General features: G+C 46.4%; 1 protein-coding gene across 2 annotated transcripts in view; it reads right to left on the bottom strand.

Moving 5' to 3' along the window:
- FNDC3B (fibronectin type III domain containing 3B) overlaps positions 1 to 14,327 on the bottom strand; it is a 289,175-nt gene that overhangs the window by 10,554 nt on the left and 264,294 nt on the right. For both annotated transcript variants that reach the window (XM_082223929.1, XM_082223928.1), the window contains exons 24-25: positions 2,725 to 2,891; positions 45 to 172 (exon numbers count right to left, since the gene is read on the bottom strand). In XM_082223929.1, the coding sequence (XP_082080055.1) occupies positions 45 to 172; positions 2,725 to 2,891 (295 nt within the window). The remainder of the gene's footprint in view (positions 1 to 44; positions 173 to 2,724; positions 2,892 to 14,327) is intronic.

The raw sequence follows: 14,327 nt of genomic DNA on the forward strand, positions 1-14,327 counted from the left end.
TCTTGTCATATTGACTTTTGGGTAAAAATGCCCTCTTTCCCTACCTGTTTGTACTCCGACTCTCTTCCAACCAGGACCTGCAGAATGTAACTGATAGGGTCTCCCTTCATGGGGGGTACAGCTTCCCAAGCAATTTCACAGGTGTTTCCTTCCAGCTGTCTCACTCTAGGGGCTAAAGACAAGAGATTATAATAATTTTATTCCTTTTCAAGTTTCTAACACCCCCCCCCCAAAGAATATAGTAAATACAATTAATTCATCCCACCCATCCGACTTAAAATAAGTGAGAATAGAACATAGATGGTATGGTGAAACAGACAACCAATGGATCTATATTTGCAATGTTTATTTCAATTTACAGTAACCCATGCATACCCAATCCTAATCCAAAATATTTTCTTATTAGGAAAGTAGAAAACGAATGGAGGAGATGTATAGAAAGAAAGAGAGAGCCATGTGGAAGAATGTGGCTTTTCTTGTTGAAGAAACCATATATGGTTAAGCTGGGGTTGCCATACGTCCAGAATTTCCCGGACATATCCAGAATACTGCATTTGTCAGTGGAAATTGGAAAAATCCGGATGTATGGCAGCCCATGTCAGCATCCTGTTCTCAGATGTCTGTACCCAGCCTAAGAGCATTCTCCATTCCTGTGATTTCCAGCAACTGACATTCAGATAGCCTTTCCCCACCATTCAAGATTCTAATGGAATGGTTACACTCGCAGATGGGCACAGGGACCCTGCTGTTCTTTTTGTACCAAAGGCAAACACGGCAAAGCTTCTGGAACTTGCTGATTCCAGACTGCCATTCAGATTCACGGCATGCATTCTGGGCCCCCGAGGGGGAAGCATGATTTGTTATCAGCTCCCACCCGCACTGCCCTTAGCACAAACTGATTGTTACTCTTCTGGGGGGGGGGGAGAGAGAAATCCTCTTCCATCAAGGCAAAAGCCATCTCATGTCACTTAGGGGCCCATCAGCTACAGGAATCTGATTTCTCAATAAAGCATAAAGCTTTCAAGCAGCCGACAACTGCGCAGCCATGCATCTGTCCCCATGATGATCGTCTATAACAGGGATAGGCAACCTAAGGCCCGTGGGCCGGATGCGGCCCAATCGCCTTCTCAATCCAGCCTGCGGACGGTCCGGGAATCAGCGTGTTTTTACATGAGTAGAATGTGTCCTTTTATTTAAAATGCACCTCTGGGTTATTTGTGGGGCCTGCCTGGTGTTTATACATGAGTAGAATGTGTCCTTTTATTTAAAATGCATCTCTGGGTTATTTGTGGGGCATAGGAATTTGTTCATTCCCCCCACCCCCCAAAAAACATAGTCCGGCCCACCACATGGTCTGAGGGACACTGGACCGGCCCAAGGCTAAAAAAGGTTGCTGACCCCTGGTCTATAACCATCTGCAGCAATGTTCTGGTTATCCAAACTTTTCCACCCCGAGGGGGTGGGGGAATACAAGCCTGGTTTATGGTGACAGGAACAAATGTTTATTTTAAAAGGAATAAAAGGGGGAGGGGAGCGTGTGGTCGCTGAACAAAACACACCAAAAAGGTCAACGGAAAGTAGTAATGGCAGAAGCCTCAACTGCCATCATGGCAAATCCAAGATATCCTAATAATTTATCAGCTGCTCAGGGCTGCATGGTTGGCCTATATCTGCCTTGAGAGACAATGGAGTGTACCTCCAAGGGTGAAGTCAAACCACTGCCAAACTCTGCGACTGCTGTGGCTGCAGAGACCAGTAACTAATAACTGCTGCCTCCTGCCATTGTTTTTGCTGTGTTAGCAGCACCAAAGTGACCTCTCTGGGGCACAAGCCTGGGCTGTCCAGGTGACAAGATTCCCCCTCTGATGGGGTCCGAAGGAAAACGGAGCACTACGTTTGGCTGCAGGAGTTGCCATCCAATGGCCTCAGGGACTCCAATCCCGATTTGTGTAGGGTTTACTCCTTAGCTGTTTCTTCTCCTGAAGATGTCCCACAAGGCAGTGGGTACAGATTTTCCTTGGGGTTTACCCCTGAAGCCTTCCTCGCGAATGGGTGTAGCCACAACCCTCAGTGATGAATGAAGTAAAAACAGACTAGCTGCAAAGGCTAGGCTCTGACTCCATGGTTTCTCAATACAGTCGTACCTTGGTTGTCAAATGCCTTGGTACTCTGATGTTTTGGCCCCCGGAAGTAAGTGTTCTGGTTTGCGAACGTTTTTCGGAAGCCGAACATCCGACGCTCCTGCAGCCAACCGGAAGCCACGCCTAGGTTTTCGAACCGTTTCGGGAGTCGAACAGACTCCCGGAACGGATTAAGTTCGACAACCAAGGTGCGACTCTACTCAAGGCTGTTAACCACTCTAGGGGAGAGTGCTGTTGTACTTGTGGGTTTTCCACAGGTATTTCCACGGTCACTGCAGATGTTAATGAGACCTGGGCAGATATGTTACACTTAAAGGTCTAAAGGAGGATAAGAAAACAACTCATATTGATGAAGCTCTAGCTGGTGTCAAATCAGGGTAGCTCCAGAACCTCTGTCTTACTTCCCTCTTTTATCAAATGGGGTGAACAATCATGTCCTCTCAACAGTGGACTATCGAGGACAAATGAAATCACAGTGTTTGCTACAAGTACTGTATAGGGTATTAATAATAACTGAAAGCTTCAGGTGGTTGGTTTACTTCCACAGCTGCACAGCCCAAACCAGGAGGTATGTCTTATTTACCTTTGATGGCGGGGGGAATGGATTTGGTTGTGCTGAAGGTAAATACTTCTGAGAAAGGTCCTTCCCCGGCTTCGTTTACGGCCTGTATTCTGAAAGCGAAGCAGGTGAACTCCATCAGCCGTTGTACTTTGTAGGTGTGACTTGGTCCCCTATAGATTGGAATAAATCTGAAAAAGACAAGGGGAGAGAGAAGACCAAGTTAGTTACTATTCACTGCTTCAGAGTGTTTCATTAACTCAATGTGCTCTTTACACACAGCTGTGAACTTTGGATTTGGATCTAGCACGGACTGTCCAGACGTACACTGCTTTGACGTTCTGCACTCCTGATTATCAACAGCAGGAGCATAAATTCATGCAGTAGCCGAGTACTAATGTTTCTTGGAAAATATCTGGATTCACAGCATTAAATTGGTTGTAAAAGGGTTGGGCTCAAACATAATACAGCTCAATGGCCAAAAATGTTTCACAATCAATATGAAACTACTGCAAAGCACACTTACAATGGGGATTGAAAAAAGAGGTTTTGGAAAGTCAGATACCCAGTGGGTCTGTTGCAGATGTAAAACTGACTTCCTGCAAATTTTGCAAGTCAGGCTTAGCGCACCCTGCCCCCCCAGTTGCAAATCAACCCTTTGTTTACCTCGTTATAGTAAACCATGGTTAAAGGCCAGCATCTGCTATGATGGTGACGCTAAGCAGTTTTCTTCTTAACTGGATTTGCAAACCCACTTCAAGTCCCTGGTTTTGAATTCTGGTTAGTTTTCACCTTGGTTAACACCTTGGAAACCCATTCTCAGGCAAACAAAGGGGGAGCTTGCACTGGGAGAGACGTGGAAGGCAGAGGGATCACTGATTTCTAAGTTTGGCTCACGATTGGCAAAACCATGGTTTGCAGCAAGTTCTGCCGATGACCATGGTGTCACAAACATAGACCTTCTTAAAAAAACACCAAAAACCTTAAATACCCAGGAAGCACCAACTGCTTACTACTAATTCATTTCCATCAACAAGTGGCTGTGGAAGAAGCTGTTGTGATTTCAAGGTGAATTAACAGAGGAGTATTCCCTCCTAACCCAAGTTTTTACTCCCTTGGTGTAAACTAGCTTGCCCAAAGTCAGTAGCCTAGTGTCATCCTATGTCCCTGAGCATCCCATGTGTCATCGATTAGCAGCGCACACCACTAGGCAGATAAAATATTTATTTTATATTATTTAGAAAATGTATATACTGCTTAACACTTCTGTGTTTTTTTTTTATAAAATTTTTATTGGGTTTTCACATTTTATATAGACAAAGACAAAAACAAAAACACAAAAAACATAAAAAACAAACAAACAGAAAAGTAAAACAACAAACATATATAGTTTCCAGAAAAAACTTATTTTCTAACCCTGGTCATTGACTTCCCCCCCACCCCCTCCCTTACATCCCTATTCCCAAATTTGTATCAGCAAATTGGTATTTCCTTATCCATCTTAATATTAGTCCTTTATATATATATATATATAAGAAAAAAGCAAAATTAAATTTATTCTAAGTTGGACCTCAATTCCCTTCCAACGATTTCCCATTTTGTCTTAATTAATAATCTTGTTAGCTAAATCCCATAGTCTTAAGTGTTGTTAAAACTAGATTCTTCCCTCCCTCCCTTCCCCGGTTTGTGTCCCTTCCGAAAACATGTCCAAAATAGCAATTATTAGCCCGGATTCCTTACGTCCGAGGCTCTCAAATCTCTTTCAGTCCCTCTCCGCCGGCCTAGTTGGCAATCCTTTATGTCGGTCTTCACGTCTCGAAAGAGTTCTTTCACAATCAGTCCAAAATCTCTTCCCATATTTGCAAGCAACTGCTGAGGAATTTCCACAAGGCATGAATTTTGAACATAATCAAAGTCAGAGTCTATGTGGAGGCCCCAATTATATTTCTTTATTTTAAATTCCTTGATTTCATAAATTCCCAGGGCCTCCACTTTCATCTTCTGGATCTTTCGTAGATTTGTAGTAGGTTCAGTCCAATAGTCTCCTTGTTTATATTCCACAGATGTCAGCTTCTGGACAATATTTTCCCATTTCAGTTCTTCTCTTTCTTGTTTTGTCTTCTCCTCTTCTTTGGTTATCATTTCCGGCTCAGCTGTGGATTCTTTCTCAACCAGGTTCTCATTACATTGAACAGAACTACTTGTTTCAGGATTCAAGGTCATCAATTGTTCACTCATAGCCGTAGTCTGTTCCTGTAAGATTCCAACCAAATAAAACATCCTTTCGATTTCTCCCAGTATCTTTCCATCCACAGCCATTGTAATTCCACAGATTTCCCCCTAGAGGGAATCTGGTTACTTAGTGTTCTTTTCTCCAACAGTCCTCTGTCTTATTATTGATTCTTTGTTTCCAACAATTTTAGTTCAATTATAACTCCTTTTAATCCAGAGGGGTCTTAAGTAGCAATTTTTCTACTATTAACAGTCCATTTGACAGCTTTGACAGCTGTCAAACTCTGCTCTTCTTATACCAGCTCCAAAGTAGGACACTCCCGAGCCCGGGAGGGGGGGTTGCTTACAACAGAAATATACCCCTTCCAACACTCCTCTCTCCTGCTCAAAAAGAGATTCCTTTTCGAAATCTTGGAAGTTACTGTCTTTTTAAACTCACCCTTTACAGGGTAGGCACTCCAGCTTAGTTCTTTTATCGTTGCTCTGGATCGTCTGCAAGGGGGGGGGGTGCGGACTTCCTTTTAACACATCCCCCGATCGTCTCAAATTCAATAGGTAAAATTCTTAGAATCCAAATTCAATTAACTCACGGGTTCTTTTTCTCAGCCGAATTTCAAGGAAGGAAGTCAGCGCTCTCCGGTCATGGCTCGCGGCTTCGCTCAGCAGAGGTAGCGATGGACTCTCGGTGCCACGCCACCCCCCGTATCCCCTCCGCAGCCTTTAAAAAGGCTCTTTGCGAATCAGGGGGGGCGCTTAAGGCACCCACCGAGTCTTCAGTCCGCAGGCTTTCGTGCCTGCGGTTTTAAGGGTCCCCGTGTCGCCGGCACGGCAAAGACCCGTCCCCCGCTGAGCCGATTCCCTCCGGAGCTCGGAGGGAATCCGCCATTCCCAGATCGCGCCAACCCCGGAAGTCTATACTGCTTAACACTTCTGGCACAAAAGAAAACCCAAGCAGTTTACGGAAAATGGAAAGCTTATTGAATTTTCAGGCTGTCCTTGCACAGGTGCCTTGCTAATCTTCTCTGCAGGTCATGTACACAAGAAAGTCAAGGAGAACTACCTAACAACAATGGGCCTGGTTTGCACTACGTCTTTATTTTGGGTTGGATCCAGAGGACAGAGGAGTGGAAAGACACTAATGATATTCCATAAGCACTTCCAGAAGAGCTTGTGCAAGAGTTCATTTAGTGCCATAATAGGACGGCAAGGTGTAGCATCTGTCTCCGTTCTACGAGTTTTTGTCATTATCTCTGGATTTAGCTTTTTCACTTTTCTCACGCAGTGCTCTAGTGTGAAGGGTCACAACGTCCTATAGTGAAAGAGGTATTCTGCATCAGTCCATCCCGAATGCAGAAGTCTGCCTTTGGACCCGACACATACGTTTTTCAATGTCAGGCTATCAATATAGTTTCCAATATTGCTTTCATTCATTTATCTGTTTCAAAGCAGACTCATTTATGGTGACAGATACGTATTGTAACTCTTGACCTTCAATACTGTGCCCTGGTTCCAGAGACACAGTCATGGTTGGAAACATGACACTGGACCAGACAAACCTCAGTCTATTCCAGCACCATCCATTCTTATCATCTCCATGCATAATTATCACAGGCCTGATTGAATGTTTTGGAAGCCAAGTTTTTAAACCTGGATGCAATGTGAGTCATATGGCACTAGTCGAGAACAGCTAATCAGCTCCAGTTTTTAAATTTTCTAACTCACATTTATATTCCACCTTACTCCAAGGGCCTCGAGGCACTGTATACAACTATCTTCCCCGTCTCATTTAATCCCTACAACAAATCTGTGAGATAGATTAGCTTGGGATGCAGTGGCTGGCCCAAAGGGATTCAAACTCGGGTCTCCCAGATTCTAGACCAACGCAACTAACCACTATGCCACACTGGATCTCTAATATGCTATGCAAGAGAGCGGCAGTCCAAACAGTCTGAAAGGAAATGGCTTCCCTCAGCGACGAGTTTTAAATAGAGGAAGAACAGCCCCGACGAGTAATCTCGATTATGCCTGGAAAACTCATGCTGTGATTATACCAAAAAGTTCTATCTTTGTTATGAACACTGAAGCTTCAAAAGGTAGCTAATCTCTTAGGTATAGCTGTACAATTCAGTTAAGGTCTGAAGCATGCAATTTGCATTCCCTGGCAATTTCTCCTTGTCACATCTCAAAGTAGAAAGGCTGGCTGCTCCCTAGGCAAGGAAAATTAGATATGAGAGAGAGAGGGGGGACCTAATCAGGTGTGCTGAGTTCCTCCCAACGTTGGGGGGGGGGTCACATGTGCACGATGCCACTGATGCACCTCTTCTGTGCCCTTCCCTCAGCCACAGGTGAAGCTGAAACCAGTAGCAGCTTCAGACGCCTTGTGAAGACTTACCTTTCTGCCCAGGCCTTTCCCTGACCCACAAGATTGGGCTCTGTTTTATGTGTATGAACCCCCTGAATCTGTTTTATTTGCTTTTACACCATTTTACGTTGCTTTTTTGGTTTAAATGATAAATAGTTTTATATTGCACGTGGTGCATACCTGTCAGATCTCTTATGCCACCAGGATAGCTGAAGAAGCATCTAACTTTGCCTGTGTGGCTTGATTTCAAACCACATAGGCAAAGGCTCAGAGTTTTGCAGAATTCTCCAAACCCTGCTCCCCTTTGCCTGGGCAGCTTAAAATCAAACCAGACCAACAATATCACAGTGGTTGCAACTGGCTGTGACTTTACCTGTCCCGTTATATATGATGCCAGGTGGCCATGGCTTACAGGCTTGCAGGTGAGGGGCTCTCCGCTACTGGTTTCTATCCTGCCTTCTACCCAGCATATTGCTCAAGGCGGCTAAACGATTAAAAGAAAATCCATCAAAATGCAAACCGAACTGTGCTAGCACCTGAGAGACTTCATGCCGCAAGGCTTCAGGTTCCAAGTCCCTGACGCCAATTGCACTGGTCACCATCATCTGCTTCTAAATGAAGCCAGGATGCAAACCAATAGCAGCAAAACTTTCAGGTACTTTGCTAAAGCAAGAAAAGGCCATGGAGGGGGGGGGGAGCTAAAGGAACCCAAACTTGACTTTGCAGCGGGTTTGTCACCAACTGATGCTACATTTTAATGGGAGCTTAGGTTTGGCTGTGGGTTAAACCACAGAGCCTAGGACTTGCTGATCAGAAGGTCGGCGGTTCAAATCCCTATGACGGGGTGAGCTCCCGTTGCTCAGTCCCTGCTCCTGCCAACCTAGCAGTTCAAAAGCACGTCAAAGTGCAAGTAGATAAATAGGTACCGCTCCGGCGGGAAGGTAAACGGCGTTTCCGTGCGCTGCTCTGATTCGCCAGAAGTGGCTTAGTCATGCTGGCCACATGACTTGGAAGCTGTACACTGGCTCCCTCAACCAATAAAGCGAGATGAGCGCCGCAACCCCAGAGTCGGTCACGACTGGACCTAATGGTCAGGGGTCCCTTTACCTTTACCTAGGTTTTGAAAAGTCTAAATTAGTAAAGCTCAGGGAGCAATGAACTGACGGAGGGGACGGTCCTCAGAAAATTGCCCTCGTATCTTTTCTGCATTAGCAACGAGAACCAGCCCTATTTGCCGGCATTCTAATATCAAATTGAACATTAATGTACACACATACAGAACACGGTGTTCCTAGAAAGAATGCTCAGGAGATGGCAAGCCTGCAATGCGGTTGTCAATATAAATTTATTCTCCGTAAGGATCTTCCAGGAAACTGTTTGCATGCCACTGTATTGAATTTCCTGTTGACGTTTTAAGACACTCCAGTCAAACTTGGGAATTATGATGGCTCCACTACCTAGGTGCACATTCAACCTCTCTCTTTTTGTACTCCAGGTGAAAATCGACAGAGAAAGGGAAGTGTGAAGGAGAGAATTAATATGCTAATGAGCTAACCTGCTGACCTGAGGCTGTTTTCTCTGGAGCAGAAGCAACCAGGGCATTTGAAAGAGAGGTTTACACACCTCACTAAGCAGCAACCGCTAATAGTTAAATGAGATGTGATTCACATCGCAGGAAAGTGCCAGTTTTAAGACAATAAATGCTTCACATCTCCCGCTCTTAAAAGAAATTACTGTCAAACCTGCAGCTAATTATGGGATTTCCCCCCCCCTTCTAATCCATGCTTCAAAACCGCAGCAGATAATTTGCCTATGAACTGAAGAGCACAAAGTTTTGAGAAGTGCTTGAAGCAGGAAAAAGGGGCAAAATCATTAGATGATGTAAAATAGGCAAGCCCAGAGACCTTTTAACGAAGCTGGTACACCGGCAAGGAAGTTGCTTTCCAGAGTCTCTCACAGTTTAAGAAAACCAAACCATTTATACGGTGTCAATATTTGACAAGCAGGAGGTGTACAGTGGTACCTCGGGTTAAGAACTTAATTCGTTCTGGAGGTCCGTTCTTAACCTGAAACTGTTCTTAACCTGAGGTACCACTTTAGCTAATGGGGCCTCCTGCTGTCGCGCAATGTTTGTTCTCATCCTGAAGCAAAGTTCTTAACCTGAGGTACTATTTCTGGGTTAGCAGAGTCTGTAACCTGAAGCGTCTGTAACGAGGTACCACTGTATATCTATCTCTAGCTATGCTCATCTGGGTTGCAGTATTTGTTTCCTGAGATTTACAGAAGCAACAGAATTATTATTTCCCCACTTTAAAAACACTCCCAGGGGCTTACTTAAAATTACATAACAAAGTATTTAAAAAAAAATTCACCAGTACGCAATCTGTGTGTATAACTGGCTAGGTTGCTGCAAGTTATATCCATCCATGTTGGAGCAGATCCATTGAAATTAATAGACCCAACTTAGCCAAGGACACTGGAGTGCGTCTAACTCTTGAGTAGAAATAACTCCAGCTACAACCACATGATGTTAAAATCCGGTTGCTATATAGAACTGACGAAACAGTTGTCTGCATACAGAATTCTGGGTTGTAAAACGCCATCTGCCTTAGTTAAACCTACAGGACGTTATTGCAACTGCAAGCAAATGGCGGTTTTAGATTACCTGCGGAATTCATTGCCACAAATTATGTTGTGAGAATTAAGTGTCTCTTTGGGGGCACGTAGAGGAGCTCTGAGCTTTACTTGCAGCAGTAGCACAGTAACTCAGGTCAGCATTTAGGCTATGAGTAGGCAAACTAAGGCACACGGGCCGGATCAGGCCCAATTGCCTTCGGGATCCGGCCCGCGGACGGTCCGGGAATCGCTGCATGGATCACCAGCATGCATGTTCTTTCTCTCTCCATCACACAGCGGTGACGGCAGTGCCTCCTCCCTCCCTCCTCCTGGCTTCTCTCTGCCCTGCCTAGAGGAGGAAGGAGGCTGGGCTTTGTTGGTGCCAGCAGCAGCAGTGATCGAGCGGCCGTCATTTTAAGCAACCCCTCTCCGGAGCCCTTTTGTGTGCCGCTCATCGTCCTTCCGCCACAACTACCAGCCCCTGCTGCTCACAAGACACAGGTAAGCAGCCACCGGGGCTTATGGTGCTCTTGCATCTACCTCCAAAAAACATAGTCTGCCCCCGCCCCCAAGGTCTGAGGGACAGTGGACTGGCTGCCTGCTGAAAAAGTTTGCTGGTTCCTGATTTAGGCTATGCGCATACCATACATTTAAAGCAACTCCCCCTCCCAAGAACCCTGGGAACTGTAGTTTGCCCCTCACAGAACTACATTTCCCTGCATCCTTAACCAAGTACAGTGGTACCTCGGGTTAAGAACTTAATTCGTTCCGGGGGTCCATTCTTAACCTGAAACTGTTCTTAACCTGAAGCACCACTTCCCGCCGCTGCAGCATGATTTCTGTTCTCATCCTGAAGCAAAGTTCTTAACCCGAGGTACTATTTCTGGGTTAGCGGAGTCTGTAACCTGAAGGGTCTGTAACCCGAGGTACCACTGTACAGCCCCTAGGATTCTTTGGCGGGGGAAATGGACATTAAGTGTATGCCATGTATTAAACTAAATCTATAATTTGTTTAGTCTGATCATTTTCTATAGGCTTTTGTTAAGAGTTGAGAATCTCAATTAACAGACGCCATTAAGGACAAGATGAGAACAGAAAAGGAGTATGTGTATTTACAACATACCCATGGGATAGGTACCACAGGTATATCATAGAATTAATACTTTCAGACAAATAGGGTGTAATCAACTCACTTTTTTTGTCCTTTTGTTTCCTGATGAGTTTGGCTATTTCAGAATACTATAGCAACCATATGGCTCTGTCGTAATTGCCAATTTCCTTTCCTTACTTGCTAGCCAAAGCCTAAAATATGTGCATGCTGATTATTATGAATGAGTATGATAATGCACCTATTTTTGTATTTTTCAGAGAATCTACTTGCTGCGCTCTCGGTGCTGGTCTGAAACCAGGCACTGCTGTTAAAGTGGGCGTTAATGATCTTGATTCAATTAAGAGAGTGTAAACGGGTTCCTAATTAGACTCCTTGAAAACCTGCGGCAGCTGCGTATTAACTGTATTCATCATCGCGCAAGGCAGACTGTGTGCTTTGTGGGGTCTCTTTATGTACAAACTGCTTATACCCAAAGCATCATGTCAAGGCTAACATACTAGACCAGTTCAGGTGCAGTGCCAATGGCTGGCATTGATGCAACCAAACCATGGACTGGTCTTCATACCAACAAATTTGTATTCCTGCATTGGGGGGGGGGGGCTGGAGTAGATAATCCTTGGGGTACGAGTACAGTTCTAAGATTCTATTATTTTAAGTGATTCAAACGGCAGTGTGAATGCAGTGAGGTTAATGCAGCTGCCTGATTTGCTGCAGTTAGGATGAGGGCTCCTCCACTCTTCTCCATATAACCAAATACACACTACCAGAAAAGTGGAATATATGAAACGCAGTGTCAGGGAACTGACATCAGAGGAAAGGGAGTTGGTAGGGCTCCCAGAGACTGGGAGAGAGTCAGCAGCCAAAGCAGGGACCAGTAGGGGGAGCGAGGGGTCTCTGGAGGAGGATCTCAGTAATGCTGAGAGAGACGCAGCAGCCCAGGCAGGAAACAGCAGGGGAGAGAAAGGGGTGAGAGACACGTCCAGCGAAAATAGCGGGGAGGTGTCAGAAGCAACTGCAGGGAGACCCATGCTTCGCCGGAAGCTGCCACGTCGTGAGTCCAGGAGACGCGTTTCCGTTAAGGAGCTTCTTTGCTGGAAGCGCTTCCGCAGGCAGCCACTGTCAGACTCTACTAGTGACTAGAGCAGACATGTCTGAGGAGCTCTGTCACACACAGAGGTTTGTGGGGCCGCACAAACTCTGAAGGGGCACAATTTTAAGCACAAGCAGCTAATCATCCCCTGACAGCAGTCTGACAGTCTTTGTACGCTGCCTGTGCAGGAGAAAGCATCATGAACAACCCAGCCGGAACCGGAGAGGCAGGGGTTGGAGCTGGTCCAAGCTTGGAAGAAAGGTATCAAGCTCTGGAGGTCCAACTTGCGCTGCAGACGGCGAGGCTCGAGGAGAGAAGGGCTCAGGATGCTGACAAAAAGGGGAGAACCACTCAGTTCCCCAGAAAGGTACCAGGATTGGTGCAGAAGTTTGGGGGGGATCCCAAGGATTACCATGCCTTTAGGACCGAGATGCAATATGCCCTGAATGTGCAGTTTGATGAGTTCCCTGATGAGGAATCGCGAGTTGCTTTCGTAATTGGGCATCTTGAGAAGGGGGCGCGGGACTGGGTTCGACCCCTGATGGCAACGCACAACGATATCCTAAAGGACACTATGAAGTTCTTTCGTGCAATGGATATCATGTTTTCCAGCGATATTGAGGAAGGGGTGGTGCGCAGACAGCTAATGGCTTGCAAGCAGGGAAGCAGATCTGTCCGTGAGTACTGGACTGAATTTACCATGCTGATTCACAGATTGGGGTGGGATTTATCGGCAGCACCCATTCAGATGCTATTTGAAGAAGGTCTTTCTTCGGCTGTGAAAGACGAGCTGTCCAGGAGCCCCAGGGCGGTGTCTATGGATCAGCTGACCAAATCTGCGCTGACCATTGGAGCGCGCCAGGAGGCAAGAGCCTTGGAGAGGCGGGAAGGGAGAGGGGAACGTTGGAAGGAGTTACGCATTCCAGACATTCCTGAGCCAGCTTTCCCGCCGGCAGAGCCGATGGAAATCGGAACAGCCCGCGCGCGCGCAGTTTCAAAGCCCAGTGAGGGGGCGAAGAAGGAGGGAAAGGGAGCCCGGAAATGCTATCTCTGCCAACAGCCAGGCCACTTTGCCAGAGTCTGCCCCCAGAGGAAGGAATGGCAAGGGATGGTGGGAGCAGCTGAGGGGGGAGAGCAGGGAGAAACGGAGCAGGTAAAAGCCAACGCCTGGTTGCCACCGTCAGGGCACTGCAGCCAGGCCAAAGAGCAGTAAAAGTGCCCGTGCCAGAAGCTCCTCGACCTGCTCTAGTAATTGAAGTGTCGCTAGAGCTGCAAAATGGACACCCCCTAAAAATAAAGGCGCTGTTGGACTCAGGCAGCTCCTGCAATTTTATGAGCAAGGAGTTTGCTGCTGAACATCAGATACAGACTATCCCTTTAAGCAACCCCCTGCAGGTGACCACGATCGATGGCAGGGAACTGTTGGGAGGAGGAGTCAGCTTGCAGACCGTCCCAATGATAATGAGGGTGGCAAGGCACACAGAACTGATAGCGTTTAATGTGGCCACCTTGGGAGGCGCTCCCATTATTTTGGGAATGAGCTGGCTAGCCCTACATGATCCGCTGGTGGGCTGGCATCAAAGAGTGGTTTCCTTCGGTTCAGCACATTGCTTAGAACACTGCAGGGGGGAAAAGGGGTCAGCAGGGGCCCAAGCCACCCTGGCAGGGACTGAAGTAATGGGGAAGGGGAAGGTGCCACCACAGTATGCTGATCTCAGCGACGTGTTCAGCGAGAAGGAAGCTGACCAACTACCCCCGCATAGGCCCTTTGATTGCCAGATCAATTTACTCCCTGGAGCACAGCTTCCTGTAGGCAAGTTGTATGCCATGTCAGACAGGGAAATGCAGGAGTTGCGAGCGTTCATTGACAAGAACCTGAAGAGAGGCTTCATCAGAGAGTCCAAGGCAGCGGGGGGTAGCCCAGTGTTTTTTGTGGATAAAAAAAACACGGACAAGCCGAGACTTGTATGTGATTTTAGGCGGTTAAATGCAGTGACAGAGCCGGCGGCTTTTCCTATGCCCAGGATTGATGATATTTTGACCAGGGTGCGGAAAGGAAAGATTTTTACAAAGCTGGACCTAAGGGGGGCGTACAACCTGATACGTATAAGGAAAGGGGATGAATGGAAGACCACCATGTTCACCCCTTTGGGGGCATTTGAATACCTCGTTATGCCTTTTGGATTACAAACAGGCTCCGCGTGTTTTCAAGCCTT

Source organism: Podarcis vaucheri (genome assembly GCF_965113315.1).
Source record: "Podarcis vaucheri genome assembly, chromosome: 5".
NCBI classification, from domain to species: Eukaryota; Metazoa; Chordata; class Lepidosauria; order Squamata; family Lacertidae; genus Podarcis; species Podarcis vaucheri.